The sequence below is a fragment of the Chaetodon auriga genome, chromosome 3 (assembly GCF_051107435.1).
Source record: "Chaetodon auriga isolate fChaAug3 chromosome 3, fChaAug3.hap1, whole genome shotgun sequence".
NCBI lineage: Eukaryota > Metazoa > Chordata > Actinopteri > Chaetodontiformes > Chaetodontidae > Chaetodon > Chaetodon auriga.
Window position 1 is genome coordinate 18655137 of NC_135076.1, and position 22077 is coordinate 18677213.

General features: G+C 43.5%; 2 protein-coding genes across 2 annotated transcripts in view; one reads left to right on the forward strand and one right to left on the reverse strand.

The window, feature by feature from the left end:
• The first annotated feature begins 245 nt into the window (after positions 1 to 245).
• sin3b (SIN3 transcription regulator family member B) lies at positions 246 to 15024 on the forward strand. The gene is made up of 19 exons (XM_076725960.1): positions 246 to 733; positions 1917 to 2023; positions 2214 to 2367; positions 3805 to 4170; positions 4531 to 4686; positions 5279 to 5407; positions 5580 to 5669; positions 5855 to 5973; positions 6350 to 6563; positions 6825 to 6941; positions 7126 to 7364; positions 7803 to 7986; positions 8770 to 9646; positions 11641 to 11810; positions 11915 to 12088; positions 12635 to 12727; positions 12826 to 12920; positions 13348 to 13546; positions 13684 to 15024. Exons 1-19 carry the CDS (start codon positions 623 to 625, stop codon positions 13918 to 13920), a joined length of 3831 nt encoding a protein of 1276 aa, XP_076582075.1. The 5' UTR covers positions 246 to 622; the 3' UTR covers positions 13921 to 15024.
• Positions 15025 to 16379: 1355 nt separating this feature from the next.
• Positions 16380 to 22077, reverse strand: part of xpr1a (xenotropic and polytropic retrovirus receptor 1a) — a 65021-nt gene continuing 59323 nt past the window's right edge. Inside the window, exons 12-15 of the mRNA XM_076725961.1 lie at positions 21600 to 21766; positions 21366 to 21505; positions 21009 to 21233; positions 16380 to 20510 (exon numbers count right to left, since the gene is read on the reverse strand). Of these exons, the coding sequence (XP_076582076.1) occupies positions 20453 to 20510; positions 21009 to 21233; positions 21366 to 21505; positions 21600 to 21766 (590 nt within the window). The 3' untranslated portion in view covers positions 16380 to 20452. The remainder of the gene's footprint in view (positions 20511 to 21008; positions 21234 to 21365; positions 21506 to 21599; positions 21767 to 22077) is intronic.

Consider the following 22077-nt stretch of genomic DNA (forward strand, 5'->3'; position numbering starts at 1 on the left):
ATATCCAACATGAAGCCCGGTCCTGACGTGTGTCACGCAGCACTATGGTTGATCATGTACTGGCGGGCACAGTGTGATCTGTGAAGCCAACGTTTTGCACGGAGGAACATTGTTCCTTTGTAGCAGTGAAGGGGGAGTGGAGCAATCTGATTCTTGTGAAGTCAGCTCCTCCCATCGCTGCGCATGCGCACTTCCATTTTTCACTCATCTTTTTTTTTCTTCTCAGTTTTTCACTCCTACTCTGGCTTCCGGACGCCAAGACAGACCGCTGCCGCCGAATTTAAAGAGACAGTCGATAGTTATTTTAATACGATAAACGGCAACCATTGTCCCTTAGCTTATTTCCCGACGCTTCTTGCCTGAGCTTGTTTAATTCGATGGTGATGTTTAGTCAAAGTCGCGGCGAGTAGCAGCTTGTCTGTCATCACCCTCCACTCTGCTGGATTTTCCGTCCTTTTGCGCTGTGCCGAGACTGTCCAGCTAGGCAAAGTAGGGTTGCTTGCTGGCAGGCTGGCTTCCCGACCGAGAGGAAGGTTTGTCGGCTAGCCAACAACTGGAGGTAACACCGAAGCTTCCCTCTCAAGTTGTGGTAGGGGCTCTCAAGCCTCCTGTCGCCGGGATAATGGCGAAGATTCAGGCGCACAGCACGGCGAAGCAAATAAACCAAATTCAAGACAAGCCTTACGTTATAACACAAAAGCAAGTGCAGCAGCAGCACTTCCAGAAGCTGAAGGTAAGAAGACAACGGACACGACAAGGGAAAAGTCCCTCTGAGTCAGAACCATTTTGTTCGTCGGATCGTTGCATTGGATTTGAGGCTTTTCTCTTTCTCCCCTAACGTCGAGAGTAGTGAAAGGATCGGCTGGCTAACGTCAGTTAGCTCGCTGGCCTATTAAAAGTAATTCATCGCTAAACAGCCGAACATTGACATTTAAGGTTAGATGTGGAAGCCGCGTTTCATTAATGGACGTCTGAGTGACAGTCGAGAGGCACAGTTAGTGCTAGTTTCTTATTTACGATGTCAATAACAGCCAGTGTGAGCAAACGTTAACTCAGACCTCGGTTGTGGGAAGTTCCTCCTTGTTCGTTTTTTCAGCCACCCTGAACAAAGTGGAGGACGTCAGCCAGGCTAGCCAAGAACGGCTATTTCAGTTGATTAGCAGCTTCATTACACATTTCTTTGTCTGTCGCAGTGTTTGAATATTATCTTGCTGTTTTTGCCAACACGACGCTGCTGGTTAGAGAGCAGCTGCGACTAAACGTATTGTATGAATTTGTGTGTGGGAAGGTGTCGTAAGTGTTCGTGGAGTTATTATCGTCAGTTGGCTGTTGGCTAACGTTAGCTTGAACAACCCTCTTTAGATGTGGACTGTTTGTGTCAACGCTTTGTTTGAACACGTATTTTATCGTAGCCCAGCCTAGCTTGGATGTTGTGGATAAAGAAAGCCGAGGTCCAGTGATTAAAAGCTGTTTGGTGTTCCTTGTGTTCGCCCATTTATTTATTTATTTAGCGGTTACTTGCACAGCTCGTACTGCTAACTAGTGCATTTGTTGATATAGCACTTCAGCTGACAATGAAGGAAGCAAACATCACCTATTTGGATGACTGCATGTCCAAAAATGCCCACATGCAGGGTGGAGGAAATTCTGCTATATGTATCTGTTTGTTTGTGGTACCACTTGATATTTGATGGTAGTATTTGCTAGTACAATTATTGATGAGACACAAGGTAGCATTTAGGCAAAGAGGAGCCATTGTCCTGCTGAACATGAAGTTTTTTGAGAGCTGGATTCACGCATTTTCTTCATCAACAGAACTACAGGATGTTTGACCAAAAGCTTCTCCACAGGTCCAGGCGCTTTGTGCTGCATTGATCATTTTCATTTTGTTTTTTCTCCCTCCTCTCTCTGCTCAGGTTGAAGATGCCTTGTCATATCTGGACCAAGTCAAAATTCGTTTCGCAAACGATCCTGGCATATACAACAAGTTTCTGGACATCATGAAAGAGTTCAAATCACAGAGGTATTCATGCGAGAAGTTACTCAGTTCTGGTATTTCTGATGAGGTGATTCAGGATACTGAATTGTGTGCAGGCTTTGATTAAGTTGCAAAATACAAAACACATTTTAAGGTACTTTGTCAATAAGTAAGAAATTGTTGGTTTTCTTCATATGTCACTAATATGTCTCTGTCTGCATGTTCTCTTGAATAGCATCGACACACCGGGGGTGATAAACCGCGTGTCACAACTCTTTCATGGACACCCAGACCTAGTCTTGGGCTTCAATGCCTTCCTACCACCGGGGTATCGGATAGAGGTCCCCAAGAATGGGGTAGCTTTCCTCCAATCTCCGTTCTCTGCACAGGTGAGGTGCTTCCCTGACAGCTGGAGTCAATGAATTCTCAAAGCTAGTGCTTTTATTTCAGACGTATGAAACTTGAGCAGGTGGATCATCACAAACTCATGATGTGCTGAAAGGTTTTGTATGTTTAAGCCTGGAGAACTTTTCAATTCCTAAGTGAAAACAGGTTTCAGTCTGGTGCTCTGTCTCAAAAAACCCCCCAACAAAACAAAACAAAAAAAGACAAGGTGAAGAGTTTTTCCTTTTTAACCACTGGAGGGTTGCCTTTCCTTTGTTTGGAGAAACATTTAAATTCTGTTTTGGGATCCCAAATATGCCACGCACAATTGTACATATACATTCAGCTGCCAGTTTATTAGTTACACTTAATAATGACTATAGAGTTGAATCAGTGCCTATTTAAAACAGCTCCAAGAAAAACTGAACATTAGAACTTCTGAGTGGATGTAATGTGTAGAAAAAATGCATTGCAATGGGTTGGTATCTCTTCTAGACAGTTTGATGCATATTTAGAAATTGTTTACACCAATTTGACAGAAAAGACTACGGAATAAGTTGGACTGTTGTGGTTCAGAACTGGTCTGACGTGATTTGCTTCATCTCAGATTCTGTTTCAGCTCACTTCACATGCGGCAGTTTTTATGCATACACTAATCTAAATGTTTTCAGTTTTGGTTGACAGAAAAATCATAAAGGATGTACAGGCCACTTTGAGGTTTGTCAGTTTCGCAAGCAGTAAGGCCAGGGGACTTATACGGTGTTGGAAGTGTAAAAATAGTCAAAGAAAATAATGTTCTTCAGTCACGTTTAGGCAGACCAACATACCAGACTGAATACAAGATTTTCATTTACCTTTACTGCCTGAAAACGTTCCTCTCTGAAAAGACATTCTTTGATGTTAATGTACAAGAACCAAATGCCAATTATGTTTATATCTGTGAGACATTTTCTTCTTTGAAAAGTAGACAGCTTGACTAAGGAATGTGATTGGGCAACCTGAGGACCAGGGAAGTGCGTGTCATACACACATGCAGAGCATTACTGGAGATTTGCATTAGACTTGTGTTTGACAAGCCTATTGATTTGACAGTTTGTCGCTGAATGTGGTTCAGATGTACATGTTTTTGTATGGAAGAAGCCGTACCTGGTACTTATCTTCCATTTGACATGCTGTCATTAAAATGTCATTTTGGACATCGATATTTCACTGAATACAAGTGTGATGTTACTTAAGTGAAGTACATGCAATATATAAACTCTTGCTGCGTCTGAAATCACCTCCTGGTCTCTAAATAGTGCACTACATTTACCCATTTACCGTCTGATGCTTAATTTGAGTGTCCAACATCTTAGTGTGATACACAGCCTCCAGGACCAGTCAGGTTATTGTTTTCAGCATTAACATTGCTTAATCCTTCCTACCCTCTTTCATCTGTCCAGGTATCCCCGGGCCAGCAGGGGAAGAGTCTCACCACCTCTGCAGTGACCACGACCTCAGGTAGTGCCTCTGCCGCCCAAATTGAGGCTGGACCTGCCCAGACCTCTGACGTCAAGTCGGCCTCATCAGAGCCCCCATCTTCCTCAACCCCATCAGGACCTCCAGAGCCTCCCAGCAGGCTTTCTCTGCCCCTGGCTAGCAGAGAGAGCCAGAATCAGGCGACAACCTCCTCTGTATCCCCACCTGCCTCAGAGACAAGCCCCGTAGAGTTTGACAGTGCCATCAGCTACGTAAACAAGATCAAGAACCGTTTCCTGGACCACCCAGAGATCTACAGAGCCTTCCTAGAGATTCTTCACACGTATCAGGTACTGTAGAGATTAAATCTGTCAATTCACGTTGCTTTTTAGTTACATATTATGATAGACAGTAGGCAATGTGGGGTTCTTCTTCTTCTTCTTCTGTTCCACATCAGAGAATTTGACAGTTCTTGGAGGATTTTAGCAAAGCAGAGGTCTCACAGCATCGCTATTGACAAGTAGAGTCCTGTCTAAATGGCTTCATGTTATTTTAAATTCAACAAATAGATAAAGGTCATAGTTGAAGTGTTATTGTCCTGTATCAAATTTCCACAGCCGTCTGTTCTTTCAATCTGGCTCTGCTTTTTTTTAAAAAATTAAGTTTGATTCCCCTCGCTGATCACCATTTCCTCCCCTGTCACCCCTCAGAAGGAGCAGCTGGAAGTGAAGGAGAGTCGAGGCAGCCGAGGCAGCAGTGGGATGACAGAAGATGAGGTGTTTTCTAAAGTTGCCAGTCTTTTCAAGGGGCAAGAGGACCTGCTGGCCGAGTTTGGACAGTTCTTACCTGATGCTAAGAGATCACTGGTCAGTAAAACGGCAGCAGAGATAAATGATACGCAAAAAATCCAAAAGGTCGTTACACAGTTAGTGGCCTGTCTCGGCACAAAAAGCACTTTCTGTTAATATAATTAATTAGATTCCTCTGCTTTCGGTGTTTCAGGGTTTTTGATTTCCATGCAACTGCTCACAAATGTTACTCTTGTGTATTCTTCAGAGTATTTTTCCTTAACATTCTTTGAATACAGCAGTTGAAAGTGCAAATCCAAAGCAAAACTGAAATGATTTAGTAGGTTGATCAATTAGTCGAGTGACAGAATTTTAATTGGCAACTATTCATTAAGTTTGAGACATTTTTCAAGCAAGAATGACAAAAAATTTCTGATTTTTGCTCATCAAATGTGAATATATAACCCACAATATTGGAATATTCCTTTTTTTGTGGGGTTTTTTTAGTCTTACATCGAAGTAGATTAAAGATGTTTGGCTTTTGGACTGTTTGCAACACAAAAGAAGCTATTTTAAAATATCAGCATGGGCTTTGGGAAATTGTAACAGGCATTTTTCACCCTTCTCTGGCACTTTGTGACACTTCTCCGCTGTTCTTCCTCTCCTCTAGTTCACAGGGAGCTCACTGACAGGGGGGAAAGAGACACTGAAAAGGCCGGAGGAAGAGGACACGATAACCAAACAGAGCAAGAAGAGGCCCAGGCCCATCCTACTGCAGCACATGTCCCCACTGCTCAAGGTAAATTCTCAATTTAGAATAACTGCCACAGGCAATGCGCCAGTGTATGTATACATGTCCTTGATCTCTTTACATTGTTCCTAAAGCAACAATTCAAAAGTTCCAGCTACAATAACATAAAACTTTTTAATGGTGCAGATTACTGAGCATTTATTTCTCTTTTTATATTTAGAAAAAAATGAAGTATTCCTGTACCAAAGATCAGTCCTTTGCTTCAGTTGGCAAACATGGAGTCTTAAGAGAATTCTCCTTCTTCGATAAGGTGAGGCATCATTTTCCATGTTGAATTTCCTTCTTTCTTCTTTCACACTGTTTATCTGACCCACTGCTACTGTGCTTCCTTTCCTTTCCCCCATTTTCTATATTGCTGTCTTTATTATTATGTGTTTGAGTGTCTTTTTGATAACGCAGTTGGTCTGATCTCCTTGTCAACCCTTACATCTTTAGGTTCGTCGCCTATTTAAAAGCCAGGAAGTGTATGAGAACTTCCTGCGCTGCATCGCCTTGTTTAACCAGGAAGTAGTTTCGGGAGCGGAGCTGCTACAACTAGTCACTCCTTTCCTGGGGTGAGTGGAGGGAAAGATGACTGAACGGAATAAATGTGTGAAATGGCTGGATGAAATCAGAAACATGGATGTGGACACAGTAGCTGCAGGGCGCTGACAGAAGGTGTAGGCAGTGATGTCTGGTGTTGTGGAAGAGACACAAAGGGCAACAGCATTAAAAATGTTGGCATTTATAAAAGACTTTCTGGACCATTGAAGACTATTTAAAGATATATGCAAATGCTTCTGATATGACCCGTATGTAGAGAACATAATGCAGATTTTTGTTCACGTTCTCATAGGTGGGATTAGCCTGATGGGTAACACATGTTTTGTGGTCATCTGTTCTCCTCCTGATTCATCTGTCATTCCTTATTTCATCCATCTCTCCTTCCAGGAAGTTTCCTGAACTGTACACACAGTTCAAGTCATTTCTGGGGGACAAAGAGCTCTCTCATGCTGTGTCAGGGCTGTCGGATCGCTACATGGAGGGGGGAGGGGGCCGAGAGGTGGATTATGCCTCCTGCAAGCGCCTGGGGTCCAGCTACAGAGCACTGCCCAAGACCTACCAGCAGCCTAAATGCAGCGGACGCACTGCCCTATGCAAGGAGGTACACGACTGGCATTTTCCTAAAGAGTTGTCATTAGCTCAGTGCATTGTTCCCACGAGGTGTCCTGTGAAGTTTTCTTGTGAGCAAAGTTTCTGTGTAACCTTTAGGTCTGCTGAATGGATTCACTTCCTCATAAAACATTTGCACAGCAGATCTAAAGTTTGAAGCACGTCCATGTTTGCACGCCAGCAGCTTTTGTTCATGTTTTTATGAAATGTATTCATTAGCTTTTTTTACCTTTTCGTGTCTGAATATGTGTAGGTGTTGAACGACACCTGGGTCTCATTCCCCTCTTGGTCAGAGGACTCCACCTTTGTCAGCTCGAAGAAGACTCCATATGAGGAACAGCTGCATCGCTGTGAGGATGAAAGATTTGAGGTACACCTCTTGCAGAGCCAGGGACTTTGTACAAATATCACAGCTTACTCAACATATGTTTTTATCTTTTTGTATCCCTGCTCTTGTAAAAGTAATGATAAGTTTTAACTTGCACAGCGTTCACTCTGTACTGTGGTTGATGTCTGCCGTCTAAAGCTCCATGTCTGTAACTGTCCACCCACAGTTGGACGTGGTTCTGGAGACGAACCTGGCCACCATCAGGGTGCTCGAGAGCGTCCAGAAGAAACTCTCCCGTCTTTCACCCGAGGACCAGGACCGTTTCAGATTAGACGACTGCCTGGGCGGCACCTCTGAGGTCATCCAGCGCCGTGCTGTGTATCGTATCTATGGTGACAAAGCCCCCGAGATCATTGAGGGACTGAAGAGGAGTCCTGCTACCGCTGTGCCTGTGGTGCTTAAGAGGTCAGGACTGTCTTTTCATTTCAAACGTCTTCATAGGTAAAACTTTAAATGGAAGAAATTCAGTGGCTGAACTGAGTTAATGATCTTGGTGTTCATGCATTACTGTTAGATTAATTACCAGCAGGGAGATTTATCTCAGTGACAGTATGAGAGAAATGTTGATTTGCTGACTACGAGTAAGATCCTTGTACCAGGCAGTGACCTTTATACTCCCTGCAAAGGTGAACCTACCAACAACAGCTGTGCTTTTAAAAAAAAGTGCTTGTGTATTCAGTGTACTGTATGAAGAAACCTCAAAATATGTGTTTTACACATTCTTACAGTGCTTTACAATCAAACTGCCAAGAAAACTCGCTGACAGACGTGTTAGCGTAACGTATTTATATACGTATTTTGTTTTGTGAAGTGTCTAAATTCAAGGTGTGTCTCCCTCTACAGGTTGAAAGCCAAGGAGGAGGAGTGGAGGGAGGCCCAACAGGGTTTCAATAAGATTTGGAGGGAGCAGTACGAGAAGGCTTATCTGAAGTCCCTCGACCACCAAGGAGTCAACTTCAAACAGAATGACATGAAGGCCCTGCGGTCCAAGAGTCTCCTCAATGAGATCGAAAGTGTCTATGATGAGGTAAAAACCTTCGTCCTGTCTGCTGTCCTAAAGCCAAAACCTTCAGAATATGAAATGATAATTAGATGTGCAGTTTCACAATTACATTTCTTTGGCAAGGTTGTAGAGCCGTATTGGAGTTTGGACACAATAAAAGTTTTTATTATACTGTACCCCACTGAACAAAAGAAATGAAAACATTTTAACGAAACACCTCATTCTGGTGGTTATCGATGTGTGATGATTGTGTGAGTTGGTACGAAGTTTTCATTTCAGAAAATTTGCCTCTTCTCTTATTGTCTGGTTTTCTTGTGGAGTTGAGCTTGACAGTTTATTATTCACATTGATGAAGCAATCTCAACTCCAGGGCCCTTATCTAACATCTGCATCAGAACACTGAGTTGGCTCGTTTGCCTTGAAATTGTAGACGGTCAAACTTTCCATAATTCTAAGTATCTCTAGGGCTTCTCATCCATGTTGACGTTAATGTTGGACCAGGCAGTTAATTCTTGACCTTGGAAACATTGTTTGACAAAAGTTGTCAAAACAAAAGCGACTCAAGACTCAAGAATTGATCAGAATCATCGAATGGTTGAATATCTACAGTTCATAGTTTTGCTCTTGAGTTGATGTTGTTAGGTAGGAAAACTTTGTACCAGCAACAGTCAAAATTCTTAATTTTCTTTCCCTTAAAAAGGAATATTCATTTCTCAGAGATCAATGAAACCTATTAAACCCTGTGATTTGTCACAGCGTGTCCTTGCATTACCTACATTAACCTCTGTGTTTTTCTGTGCATCTCAGCGTCAGGAGCAGAGCACTGAAGAGGGTGGAGTTGGCCAGCAGAGCCGTAACGGCTCTGGTTCAGCCTCCACCAGCGAGCCTCACATGGTGTTTACGTACGAGGACAAACAGATCCTGGAGGATGCTGCCTCGCTCATCATCTACCATGTGAAACGTCAGCCCACCATCCACAAAGACGACAAGGACCACATCAAACGCATCATCCAGCACTTTGTCCCCGACCTGTTCTTCTCCCGCCGCGGCGAGCTCAGTGATACTGAAGACTGGACAGATGAGGAGGTTGAGCCTGAGGAGGGGGGAGAGAGGGGAGGAGGAGGAGGTGGGTCGGCGGCAGCAACAGGAGGAGGAGCAAATGTTAATTCTAATAATGCATCAGGAGCAGCAGTGGCCACAGGTAGTCAGTCTCAACCCCAACCTGCCCAATCACAGTCCCAGGCCCAGTCCCAGCCCCAGCAGCAGGTCAACGGGGAGTCCAGGCGGAGGCGCTGCAGCCCATCCCAACCTGCGGACACGGAGGCCTCCACCACCTCCAGTAGCATGAGCCAGCCTGCAGGAACTGCCTCATCCACCCCTGGATCTACACCCATTGAGACGGGTTCCGGTGGAGCTGGGGAGAAGGTGGACCTGCGTGACCCTGAGGCAGAGCACCAGAAGGACCTGGACGGCGTCTACAACCTTTTCTTCGTCAACAACAACTGGTATTTCTTCCTGCGGCTGCACCAGACCCTGTGTTCACGGCTGCTGCGGGTTTACCGACAGGCAGAACGTCAGCTGCTGGAGCACCGAGCTGAGCAGAGCAGGGAGAGGCTGCTGATGGCGGAAGGAAGGAGAGAAAAAGCATGTGACCTCGCCATGGAGCTCCGCCTCAAACAGCCCAGTAAGTTCAGCTGCTGGTTGGTTCTGCAAATCCTACAGGGGTCAGTTTAAAGTATTAATTTGAGTTGGTTCAACTCTTAATCAACACAGACAAATGATCTCAATGTAGGAGTTTGTTTTGTTATTAAATCCTTGAACTATGATGAAGAGCTCTAATATTCATACAACCTCATCAGGGAGATTAGTTAATTACTTTAATTAAGGAGTGCTGAAAGTTAATTTAAGTCAAACTGTTTGTGATGTGATGACGATGATTAATGGCTTTCACTCACTCATACGACATAATGAAAGGAAAGGCTTGCTTGAAGAATGTTCCAGATGAGTAGAAAGACTAATGCTATTCTTTTCTGTGTCCTGTCAGCATTTGAAAAAGGTGTTGAAGAAAAAGACACTTAATATATAATATAATAAACTGTTGAGTGAATTTTTATTAGAGGTGGGACAAAACATTGATACAGGAATATAAGGTATTACTTGCCATTGCAATACATTGTCGATACACTGGAGTCAGATATCAGGATTTTTGTTGAAACATGACGGAGCTCTAAGCTGATTCAGCTGCTGATTTGATTTGCCACATGGACACAGAGAGGTTGTGGTTGGTGTGTTAATGAGACATTAAGATTAGACTCTTTGCAGTTTTTTGTACATCGTTTCATCTCAGTTGTCAAATTCTGTGAAACTGACTCTGCAATAAGGTTTCCATTATCTTGTAATTACCTTTTTTAACCTGGAAAATCTGTTGAAGTCTGCCATATTTAAATCTCTCTGGTCATAATGTCTGGTGAAATTAACTCCCAAGTTAGAAGTGAATATATTCTGGCTGGTTTTCCTCCACTGCTTCTCTGATGTCTGCCCTCCGTCCTGCTCCTCTCCCGATCTTTTCACATCTGACTGTGAATTGAGAGTTTATTTCAACCAAACCAGAGTTGGTGGTGATTGCTGGAATGGTGGAATTTGGCAAACTGTGTTTTGTTTTTGTCAAGTTTGAATGAAATGTGTTTACGATGTTAAAATGACTGTTTCTGTAAATGGAGTCTGGTGGCTTTGGTGAGGGTGATATAGTGGCTGTTTCTGTCTAAACAGAAAAGGATCTTACTCTTTAACAAAAGGGGCCTTTCTCTGCAGGGATCTTTTCCATAATGTTGCCATATACTTAAAATAACATTCTGAGCCTGCCAGTGACAAAATCAAACAATTTTTGTGAATGTATAATGGCGGTGTGCAAACGCCAGGAGGGATTACGTTGCAGTGCGTTTAACAGCTGCAGGCTGCAAAGCCTTTGCTCAGTAGTGGAAAAAGTTAAACAATTGTTCACCATTAGTCACGTGGACACAATCACAGATAATATTTGACCCAAATGTCTCCCCTTTGTGCGGGAAATGACCGGCACCATACGGACTACTACTACACCACAATGCAGTGAATATGTAATTCTTGCTTTTTGCCTTTTCAGTGACATTTTTTTCTTGTTCCATTACATAGTCTGATATATCGTACACTGTTGTCTTGCGATATATCAAGTTTCACAGAATTGCCGTATCGTGATACCATCCTTATTGCGGGCATCGTACCATGAATTGCTCTGTGATTCCACCGCTTGTTTTGATTGGACTGACTGGTTATAGGCACAGTGTAGTCTTATGACTTTGTGTCTTAGTTGAGCTGGAATTGTTTTTTTAATCTGTTGCTGGAATCATGAGGAGATGTGATTAGTATCAAGGCCATTTACTATTTTCTACTCTGAAAAACGCCTGATCCATTTTAGATGACTCCTTTATTGTAACTCACTCACCTCCAGCTCTACAGCCAATCAGATGGTTTTATAAAACTGAACCACACAGTCGGGCTGGAACTAACATAAAACTGAAAACAGACTTCCTGTCACAACAGATCTACACTCACACTCGCTAACACTCGCTTCCACACGGATGACTTGACTACACTGTAACGACACGCCGTTCTAACAGGTGTGACGTCCCTTTGCTTCCACAGGTGAGGTGGAGTTGGAGGAGTACTACCCAGCCTTCCTGGATATGGTGCGCAGCCTGCTGGATGGCAACCTGGACTCCACGCAGTATGAAGACACACTGAGAGAGATGTTCACCATCCACGCCTACATCGGCTTTACCATTGACAAGGTCATCCACAACATCATTCGGCAGGTAAGCGGGTCTAACCGTCACACTGAGCGCTTGAATCAGACGATGAAGACGTGCAACGTTTAACATCACCGCTCCCTCTCGTCCGCACTTTTCTTTGACTGCAGCTGCAGCACCTTGTGAGCGACGAGGTGTGTCTGCAGGTGGTTGATCTGTACCTGGCTGAGAGGAAGAGGGGGGCAGCGGGGGGAAACCTGTCCTCGCAGTGTGTCAGAGCAGCTTGGGAGACCAGCTACCAGTGGAAAGCCGAGAGAGTCATGGCCGAGGAGAACTGCTTCAAGGTGAGCACAAAGTCCTGCGGGTGTAGCACTGGATTATGTATTTGTGAAACTGTTTTCTGTTCTCAACATCCATTTTTGCTGCAGTGGAAATATGCTGATTACACTTTTCGAGTAGTTTTAGAACATAATACACGTTTCTCACAACACTGAACATACCCAGAACAGCCAAGCGCCTCACTAACAGGTATTTATATTGGAACATTTTTAGGGCTAGTTATCACAGAGAGCTGCTTCCTGTTTGACTAAAAGTTAATCATTTTCTTTAAAAGCTCATTTTCTCAGTTTATCGGAGTACGTTCAGTGCTGAGATATGGAGTTAGTTACATTTTGACCCTCTGGGCTTAAGTTTGAAAATGGAAGTGTCACTGCTACAGCAGGACGAACGCGGCCTCTTTAAAGTATCTGCGTTTAAGTGGATCAGCTGCCACAACTGTCAGCAACTTGAATCCCTGTTGTGTGAATATGAGCTCTTGAGTCATTTGACCTTATTTTTTATTCTGCTTTGAGTTGGTTTACTCACCGGTTGTCTGTATTCTTTGTCATTAGGTGATGTTTATCCAAAACAAGGGTCATGTGACGATGACCATCGAGCTGCTGGACACTGAGGAGGCCCAGGCTGATGACCCATTAGATGTACAGGTAAACAAACAGGCCACATGTTTGTTTCTCAGTCTGATACAGACACAGACACACACAGACGTAGCATTTATGAATGTCTTTGCTGTCTTGTCCCTCAGTGCCTGTCGAGCTACATGGAGCAGTTTGTTGGAACAGAGTCCAGTCTTTGTTCTCAAGCAGAGGGCTACTTCTTCAAACCTGTATTTCTGCCCAGGTACAACAGTTTAACATTATTATTTCTAAACATTAGATTTTTCTGTTTATTAGAGGTTTTAGACTTCAGGCTGTGCGTATACAAATCTTAAAGCCACCTGTCTTGCATAAATAATACAGCCACATCAGCTAGAGGTCACTCTGTCCGTGCACTTGCAGCAGACCAACAGGAAAAGTCAGCAGATGTGGCCGAGATCACGGCAATATTGAACGTTATTGTCCTGTGTTTAAAATGTCGAGGCTTACTTGCCCACATTTTTTTACTTTCAGCCAGGAAAAATCCTGTTGAAATTTTGGAATTTGACATATGAGCCTGGAAAAGTGAAGTTTCCGCTCAAACAGGTCTTTCAGTTGTTCTCAAAATAGGCCAGACAGTAATCCAATCAGCATGTTCAGGTCGCACAATGTGTTAAATGTGTCTCCTGTAGGAACCTGCGTCGTTTCCGCCGCTGGCAGGTGCGGCAGGTGGAGGCGATGCGCTGCAGGAGAGAGTGGCACCGCCAGCTGGGTGTGGAGAACGCCGGGAGTCTGGACTGTCGATTTAAACTCAACACTCACAAGATGGTGTTCGTCATGAACTCTGAGGATTACATGTACCGCAGAGGAGCGCTGGTCAAGGCCAGGAAGGTAGGTCGCTGGTTTCTCGTCGTTTTGTGGACTCTGGGTGATGAAGTGTTGTCCGGGTAAACAAACCTTGCTTTTTCTGCTCATTAAATCCTGTCTGGACGAAGCTCTGACGGTTTCCCTTCTCCTCCCCCCTGCAGTCGCAGCACAGAGTGGCAGCGAACCAGCACGAACGCTTTGACAAGTGGCACCAGGGCTGGTTGGCCAATCACGTCACGGCCTCGGCTGAACGCTCAGTGCAGAACTGGCTAATGGGCGAGGAGGAGGAGGACATGATCCCCTGCAAGACAACCTGCCTTTCGACTGAGGTGAAAGGGCAAACGGTGAACAGATACCAGGTTCATTACAGCAGTAGCAAAGCCCCAGCCTCACCGTAGAGGCCTGCATAGAGATGGACATACAGCGCAGACACACACACACACACACACACATATACACACACATACACACACACAGGTAAATGCATGGACATACAGGACATTCATACACTAAACACAGACATAAACAGCTGCAGTCCCACTTCTCCACCTTCCTCCACGACATGTCCACTCATTCACTTCCACTCATGGATGAAGAAACTGGCAGAAACACACCAGTGGACAGCGAGTCAGTGAATGAGTGCACAGCGAGCGGCGACGTGGAGAAAAAGGACCAACACAGACAGTGAAGTGATCAACGAGAGTGAACTTGGCCCCGACTGACGGGGCGAGTCGGACACGACGGCACAAATGGAGCGTCACCATCATCATCATCATCCTCATTATTCTAGCTTCTCTGCTGGCACTAAAAGTTGACAAGACTGAAGGACAGAGACGGTTGATCAGGTGAGAAGTTATGCGATCATGGAATTTGTTTCAGAAATGTGAATGTCTGTTTCTTTTTCTTTTTTAAGTCAAGTGTAGTTTTTAGCTTCTAAAGCCAGAGAGCCTTCTGTTTGTTGGTTGGTTGGTTTATGCGTGTTTATATGGAGAGATAATGGTAAAATGTGTGTATGTATGTGTACCCTGCTCTCTTCATTTTGTCTGTTTGTGTGCCCAGTACAGGCTCTACAACTCTAGTAATTCATTATTACTGTATGTGCATATATACAACAGGGATCCTGTATTTTTATATATGCATCTACACGAGTTGATTGATACATCTTAAGATCACGTGGTTCTTTACAGTGTTTGCTGTCAGCCAGCTCTTGATGTTTGCCTTTTTGTTTTTGTTTTTGTTTTTTTTGTATTTTTTTCCCTTTTTTGTGTTGTAGCTAAACAAGATATCACCAGGGCAACAAGGAGTCCTTAAAATTGGTTTAATATGGATGAAGCAGTCAAATTATGTATCATGTTCATGATACTAAATGTTTACTTTGTATTGTCTTTTTTTTGCATACTGACATTGAAAATAAAAGCAAAATATCAGTGTTCAAATAGAATGTATAACATTTATCCTGTATCAGTTATCACAAAATAAACAACCTAGTTGTGACCTTCTTAGATGTTGACTGGCAGATTGTTTGTTGGCTTGAGAGGCAGAAGAGAGGAAGACTCAATACACTGATAACAGAGCAGTCAATGAAATGTAAAACCAGACTCTTTAAAGCACATCCTTGACAGCACCAACAAAAACTAAAGTGTAACTAAATTAATTTATTAGTTAATTAATCTATTAATCATTTCATTTGCTTTTCAGGCAGAATTTGAAGGATTTTCTGATTCAAGCTCCTTAAATGTGACGATTTTTTATTTTTCTCTGTTTTAAATCACCGTCGACTGAAGGTCTTTGGGTTTTGGACTGCTGATTGAGCTCTGAGGGACTGAGAGGGAAAAGTAGGATTGTTTGCAGGGCTTTTGGGTTGTTTTACATTTAACTTTACAAGTTACTGTTTTCCTTGTATGTAGTGAAAACATTGACACTTCTTGACCAAACAGGACCACCACAAGGTCCATTATTAGCTGTTCTGGATTCAGACTTCCACTTTTTTCTAGATCGATTTATCTGCTGAGGAGGATCATGTGGTGCGATTGAAAGCCACTGAAAACAGCCACTAATCGACCTTGTGGTGAGACCGTCTTGTTAGCTGCTGTTCAGAGGTCAAGAAGGGTCGTTCAATCTCAGCTGAAACGTTTGTTTTTATTCTAAAGGGGAAAAAATGTTGTGATTTCTGTTGGATTATGAGGGCTTGTTTGATGGTGATTTGTCAGACTTAACTGTGTTCTCCTTTGATTCTTTGAATTTTTTTTTTGTGGGTGCTTTTCTCTCTGCCAAGAAACAAGATTTTCAGGCTTTTCAGGATGATTCATTCGTCCTTACTGGCACACTGAACGTACCGGCATCAGACACCATTCACCCTCTGGGAACGAAGGGAAAAAAAAGCATCAAATTCCAAATGGCTGCCAGTGTTTTTGGACACGTTCCTTAAGCTTTTTTTGGACGCAGTTGTCAAATCTCGTCAGGACCTGCAACACCCCTTTTCACCACCAGGTTGCACATCTACTTATAGGTAAGAAGGCGAATGACTAACAGCTCATCTGTGAAGGTTAGAATACGCCTCAAAGTGTAGAAAAGAAGCAACCATGAAACCACAAAAGCTATGAAGAGGAAGCAGAAAGACCCCATCGACCACACCAACCCTGAGCTGCAGGAATAGGCTCTATGCATGTGTGCTAACGTAGATGTACTTCACAGAACCGCATCAGACGCTCACTCAGCAAAGTGCCTCGTCCACCGTGACGGTCTGAGGCGTCCACGAGACCTAAAACTAAAATCGGCAACAAACTGGAAGATTTGAATCGTTTTGAGCAGCTAAAACTTTAGCAAAGAAGGGAAAAAAAGAGGCAAGAGTCAGAGCGAGTTTTAAAAATAATCGTGGTTTATAAAACCCAGATATGACAGGATCACCAAAGTGTATACAGAAATACAAATACCATCAGGAAAACCATCATTGAACAGTGTTATACACTCGACATGTACAAACTACTCTGTAAAAGGGACGCGGGGGAGGATGGTTCAGACTGTAAGACATTTTCCTTTCTTTATGTCTCTTAAAATCACATTTAGCCACAATGTATTTATTCTATTCTTCATTTTTTTTTTGTATCTTATCAAAGTAGAACATTCATCTACCAAACTACAGGTACTATCACGTTCAGCTAGATTAGAGAAGGGGTACGAACAACATCGAGGGAGGGGAGGGGAGGGGAGGGATGCACACATATCAAGCACTTTAACATCATGGGGGTCTCGGCAAGCAGTGAAAGCAAAATCATATTTGATTTTCACCCATGAGAAAAATGGGATGTCGGGGCTTATCACCGTCTTCGTCTCATCGAACACAAACAGTACAAAAGAACCCTGCTTCTGTTTTTTCAGTGGGTCACAAATACTGAACATCTGTGCAGACACCGGTCACCACAGCATTCCTCACAGAGAAGCATCTAAAAAAAAAAAGAAAAATGCTTCTCCGCGAGCAAATAAAAGATCCCGGATCTTTTTGTGAGGCATTCAAGAGAAGCTCGGGCAGATCCGGGATCAGTTTAACAGCATCTCTTTGTGGTGTGTGTCCTCTCTGGGCCGGGGTCTGTTCCTGTGCCCGACAGTATGTCAAAGTGCTTCTGTCAGCAGGGGCGGCTTACAACAACAGATGTAACGTCCACAATATTTTCATGCACATTCACAAATGTACAAACAATATTACAGCTTCAGGACACAGAAATCTGCCCCCCCCCCCCCCTCCTCCTCCTTCAACACCTCCTCCATGAGCCCTGGACGCAAAAACCCCCGGAGATGACGGAGCCTTGAAATAAGAAGGAATCACTAACAAGATACAACCAATCACATTCTCCAGTTCTATGGATTTTTTTCCCCCTATTTTCATACAAATACATTGTCAACAGATTTACACATGAAAAAGAGTGCAGGATTGTGACCAATCAAAAAAAAAAAAAAAAAAAAAAAAAAAAAAAAAGCTCCTCGTCACCTAAAAAATACTGCTTGTCTTGGAGGAAAAAAATGGCAACATATGAACTCAATCATTGTCACAGTGGCTACAATGATTGCTAATATACACATCATGTCAAATAAATTAAGATCTATGTACAGTGTGGAACAAAAGCAGCATGCAGGCAAGACAACGGAGCCTTTTTACAAAACTATCTGCTGTAGTGTTGTGCTCTCACGAGAGAGAGAGAGAGAGAGTGTGTGTGTGTGTGTGTGTGTGTGTATGTTTTATGCCTGTATACACTTATGGCATGTGTCCAGTGTATTTAAATGGATCGGGAAGCTACCCATCTTCTACATTTGAACAGGTAAAACACATTTTTACTGTCTAGCTTTCCAGTTCGCTCATTGCACACTGAAGCTTTTCAGTCTTCTAGCCGCTACGGGAAAAACAGAAGTAGAAGAAGCAGGACTTTCTGTGACACGTCTGGGCTTTGTCTTGTGACTGGCTGGCGGTGACGCGGTGTAGCCATAGGGAGGAAGAGCGGAGCAGAGTGAGGTGGCCACACAGGAAGAGAAAGTGAAACACGCACGCCAGCATTAAAGTGAGCATCGTCACTCCTGAGAGCCAGGGGGCCCTTCAACAGCAGCAGCAACACGCTTTCAGATTCTGGCCAACGGCTGTTGGTTTGAAGGTTAACCAAGGAGGCAAGATGTCAGATGTACAGCACATTTCTCCTGGTTGTTACAAACTTAGATTACATTTGATCTAACAAGCCACCACACCTGAAACGATGTTTTAAAAAGTGCTAAAATGAACGAGGCAACACTGAACGTTAGAGACAAACGCGTGTATCTGGTGACAGGAACGCTGAACGTGGTGAAATCGGACTGATGGGCTGGCTAGATTACAGATATTTACTGCTAAAGAGACATGAACGGCCTTTTGTAGTTCCCAGATATCTTTGATGCCACCTTGTAGTTCAATTAGAGCCTCAGTTTTGCTGACTGTCATCAAAGTCGCCCAGTGTTTTTGATTTGGGTTCATTGAATTTAGGTGAACCCAAATCAAAAGAGGCCGATTCATTTGGTCACAGCTTCACTTTTTGTTGGAGGAAAGCAAACAAATGATATAAAATGTTGCCCAAATCATCACAAGCTGCCCCCAAAACCATTTTTATCTGCACAATTACATCAAAAGAAGCCAGACTGGGTACAAAACCGCCCAATCTGGCAACACTGAGCTTTTGTCAGGGGGCTCAGAGTTTCCACCAGGCTCGTGTCTGGTGACCATATGAAGTGTTGCAACATACCAGGTGGGTCTCAAACTTCAGTTATGTTCCAGTTTGAAAAAATCAGTTCATTTTTGGAAAAATTAGCAAAACGAGCCAAACTGAATTTCACTGTAACATGACCTTGAACGTGGTCTGCATTTCAGGAAACAAGGCTCTTCTGCCGCACTGACAGTAAACTTTAGAGCAAGTTAAGACTTTGAATATTTAGTTTTGCACTAATGCGCGGACTAATCTGTTCATCTTAGAAGTGACAGATCGTTTCGCGGTCTGAAAACATCTTGCTGACCTGAATCTTGAAAGCCTTGAGAACCACTGGCATGTCCACTCATGCATGTGACGGTGCATCACATCACTCTGATCATGACGTATTTCCACTTCGACAAGACAGAACCTGCTTTGCGAAAACAGCCCAATAAAACATGTACTTTTGTAAATAAGCTTTGTGCAGGTTGGTTGGACAGAGCTACTGCAGCCACAGACACATTCATTAAAATAAAGCTTTGGTAATTAATGCAAAGAATAGCAATGCACATACATTTACTGCAGCTAATCTGGCACTTTCAGTTGACACAATGGTTCACAAGTCAGTTTTGCACTAATCTGAGGTTTGGGGGTAAATCGACGTCTAACTATGGGCTCATTAAAAACGTGGCACAACCGAGAAAAACATTCCAAACGTTATAAAATACATTAACAATCATCGTGTGGATGCTCAAACTAGTCTCACTAGTATAAACAACACATGTAGAAGTACTTAACAACTACAAGAGAGTAATAATGCACATCAAAATATATGAAATATATTACAAAGCAACTTCACAGACTACAAATGTTTGAATCAAAACATCCCTTTTTGTGTACAAGTCGGGTTTTTTTTTCCATGTTTTGTGTATTAAATGCACTTTTCCTGCAAGTGCCTCCACGGCTGTGATCGATGTTATTACAACTCAACCAAAAAAAAAAAAAAAAAAAGAGTATAAAAAGAATCAACAAGCTGAAACCAGTTGATTTTGATATGCTGTGATGTGATTTGAGTCCTTCCTCAGGTTTCTATTGATTCATATTTAGTCTTTTGATTGGCTTGTCTTCTCCCTGTTGATCCTAGTATACTTTAAAAAGGCGTGTAAACAGTCGTCTGTCGTCTATCTACCGTTTGCGGCTTCGCCAAAACAAATCCGGAGAAAGTAAAGGAAGAGAAATCTAAAGAAACGCAAACATCTCAAAGTAAAGAACACATACTAAAAAAAGTCCCTTTAAAAAAGAAGAGGACGATCCCAGGGCAGTGTGGTCTGTGTTTCCAGCTAAGTGCAGAAGATTTCCCTTGACGTCTGTCCGTTTGTTTGTCTGTGTGAGTGTGTGGCATCAGCTCTCTCCTCAACTGTAGCAATAATACACCATGCTTGTGCTTCAGCAGGTTGATCTTTATGTGTTTTTGCATTACTTTGTGTATCATGTGTGTTCTTCTATACTTATAAAGACCAAATATACTTACATGGGTGTAAAGATGAGGTAAACTGTCCAAAGTGACGGCAGCCTGAGCTCCTCACTGCTCTAAAGGTGTCGACTGAGGGCAAAGGTGACTACACGTGTAACTACAGGGGTTGAGGTTGGGTGTTAGTGAATGAGGTCCTTGCAAGTATAGTATATCTGAGTGTGTTTGCCTGTGTGTGTACGTGCTGACGCTGTGGACTCAGCTGAAAGCCTCATCATCCGTGTCTTCAATCAGCACCTTTGTGTCCTTTCTCGATCTGGAAAAGAGGGGAACAGATGACGTCTTATCTGGGACTCAATTTCCTTTTGTTGTTTTGTGTTTTTATGCATTTAACTGATTGATAGTTGCAGCTTGATTTATGTCAGACCACTGTTACCTCATCCGTGGAGCCACACCACAATCATAGATACAAATGTAAACACCATTAGTCATTTGTTCCTAATATGTCTTTAAGTCAGACGCTGAATGTCTGCATCTTGATAAACGGGTGGTGGACGGTGGAAACACCTGAGACCATACTGGAAATAAGTCCAAGTCATCCTTCTCTCCCTGAATCTAAAAAAAGTGGGATTGTAATGTAGTTTTTTCAAGGACATGATGAGAAATAATAAAATCTCTTCAAGCTCTTTGATTGTTTAGAACATTTCAGAGAGATTTTCTGTCCACAACAATCTGACTCTTCCTTCTCCTCAGTGTTTAGAAATCAGACTAGAAGTGTGTGAGCCTGATGTCAAGTGTCCATGCTGCGTCTTACTGTGAGGAGGACAGTAGGGGGCGTCGGAGTGACAGGCTGTAGGACCTCTTCCAGGTCTTCTTGCCCGAGCGGTTCCGGACGCCGTCCTCCTGGTCCATCATCTGCTCCAGCAGCGTCTGGTCGTCTGCGTTGAGCGGCGCCACCGAGATATCCCTCACGGCCCGAAACTCACCACAGTTATTCAGGTGCTCGTTCTCCAGACGGAAGAAGTTCCACACAAAGCGCCTGCAGAGAGGAGATGAAACTCTTAGAAATCAGCGTGGGGGCTTATGGGAACAGGTGGTTTGAAAGACAACATCTGCCTCGACAATATACGCTATGGTGAGGTATGTGTGCCACCAAAACTCGTGTAAGCACCTGAAGACCTCGAGGGGAGCCAGCACGGTGGCCACGATGTCGCCCACAGAGTGGATCTTCGTCATCGTGGTCAGAGAGATCTGGATCGTCCAGGCAAAGCGCAGGATCACATCCTCTATAATGGCACAGTAATAATAGGCCTGGAAGCAGAGGAGACAGGATTAGGGTACCTGTGTGTGTGTGTGTGTGTGTGTGTGTGTGTGTCATGGGCATGGGATCCCTGTCAGACTCAACCTTGTGTGGGTAAACAATCTCTTCTCTGAGGAAGGTGTTTTCTCCGGCTCCGCGGTCAAACAGGCCCCAGTCCATGCGCAGATCCCAGATCAGTGTGTACAGGGAGCTGATGGTGGAGAAGACGATCAGCAGGTAGAAGAACATGTCGGCGTCCGTGTGTCCTTGCTCTGGAACAAACACACAAACGCAGAGATAACACAATGTAAACAGTCTCAAAGTCTGCTTAAAGATCTGGCAGGAAAAGAACTGGATCTATTAAAAATGAAGATTTACAGGATTCAACGAGTCAGTGCAACTTTTGCAACAATGCTCTGACCACTAGAGGGAGCCCTCCTAACATGGATACACTAGCAATGATTACCAGCTGTCCTGTGGACAACTACGAAAGTTAAGAGTTTAATTTCCACTAACTTCATCACATTGTGCACCAAATGAAAGACGAGCAGCCATCACATCACACATGCTGTGTTCACTTGCT

What these genes read in the sequence shown, in the direction of transcription:
- sin3b (XM_076725960.1), top strand. Translation starts at nt 623, where the DNA reads ATGGCGAAGATTCAGGCGCACAGCACGGCGAAGCAAATAAACCAAATT. An exon ending in AATTCTCCTTCTTCGATAAG is followed by an intron (nt 5,670 to 5,854) that starts GTGAGGCATCAT and finishes TTACATCTTTAG; the next exon opens with GTTCGTCGCCTATTTAAAAG. An exon ending in CCGAGGAGAACTGCTTCAAG is followed by an intron (nt 12,089 to 12,634) that starts GTGAGCACAAAG and finishes CTTTGTCATTAG; the next exon opens with GTGATGTTTATCCAAAACAA.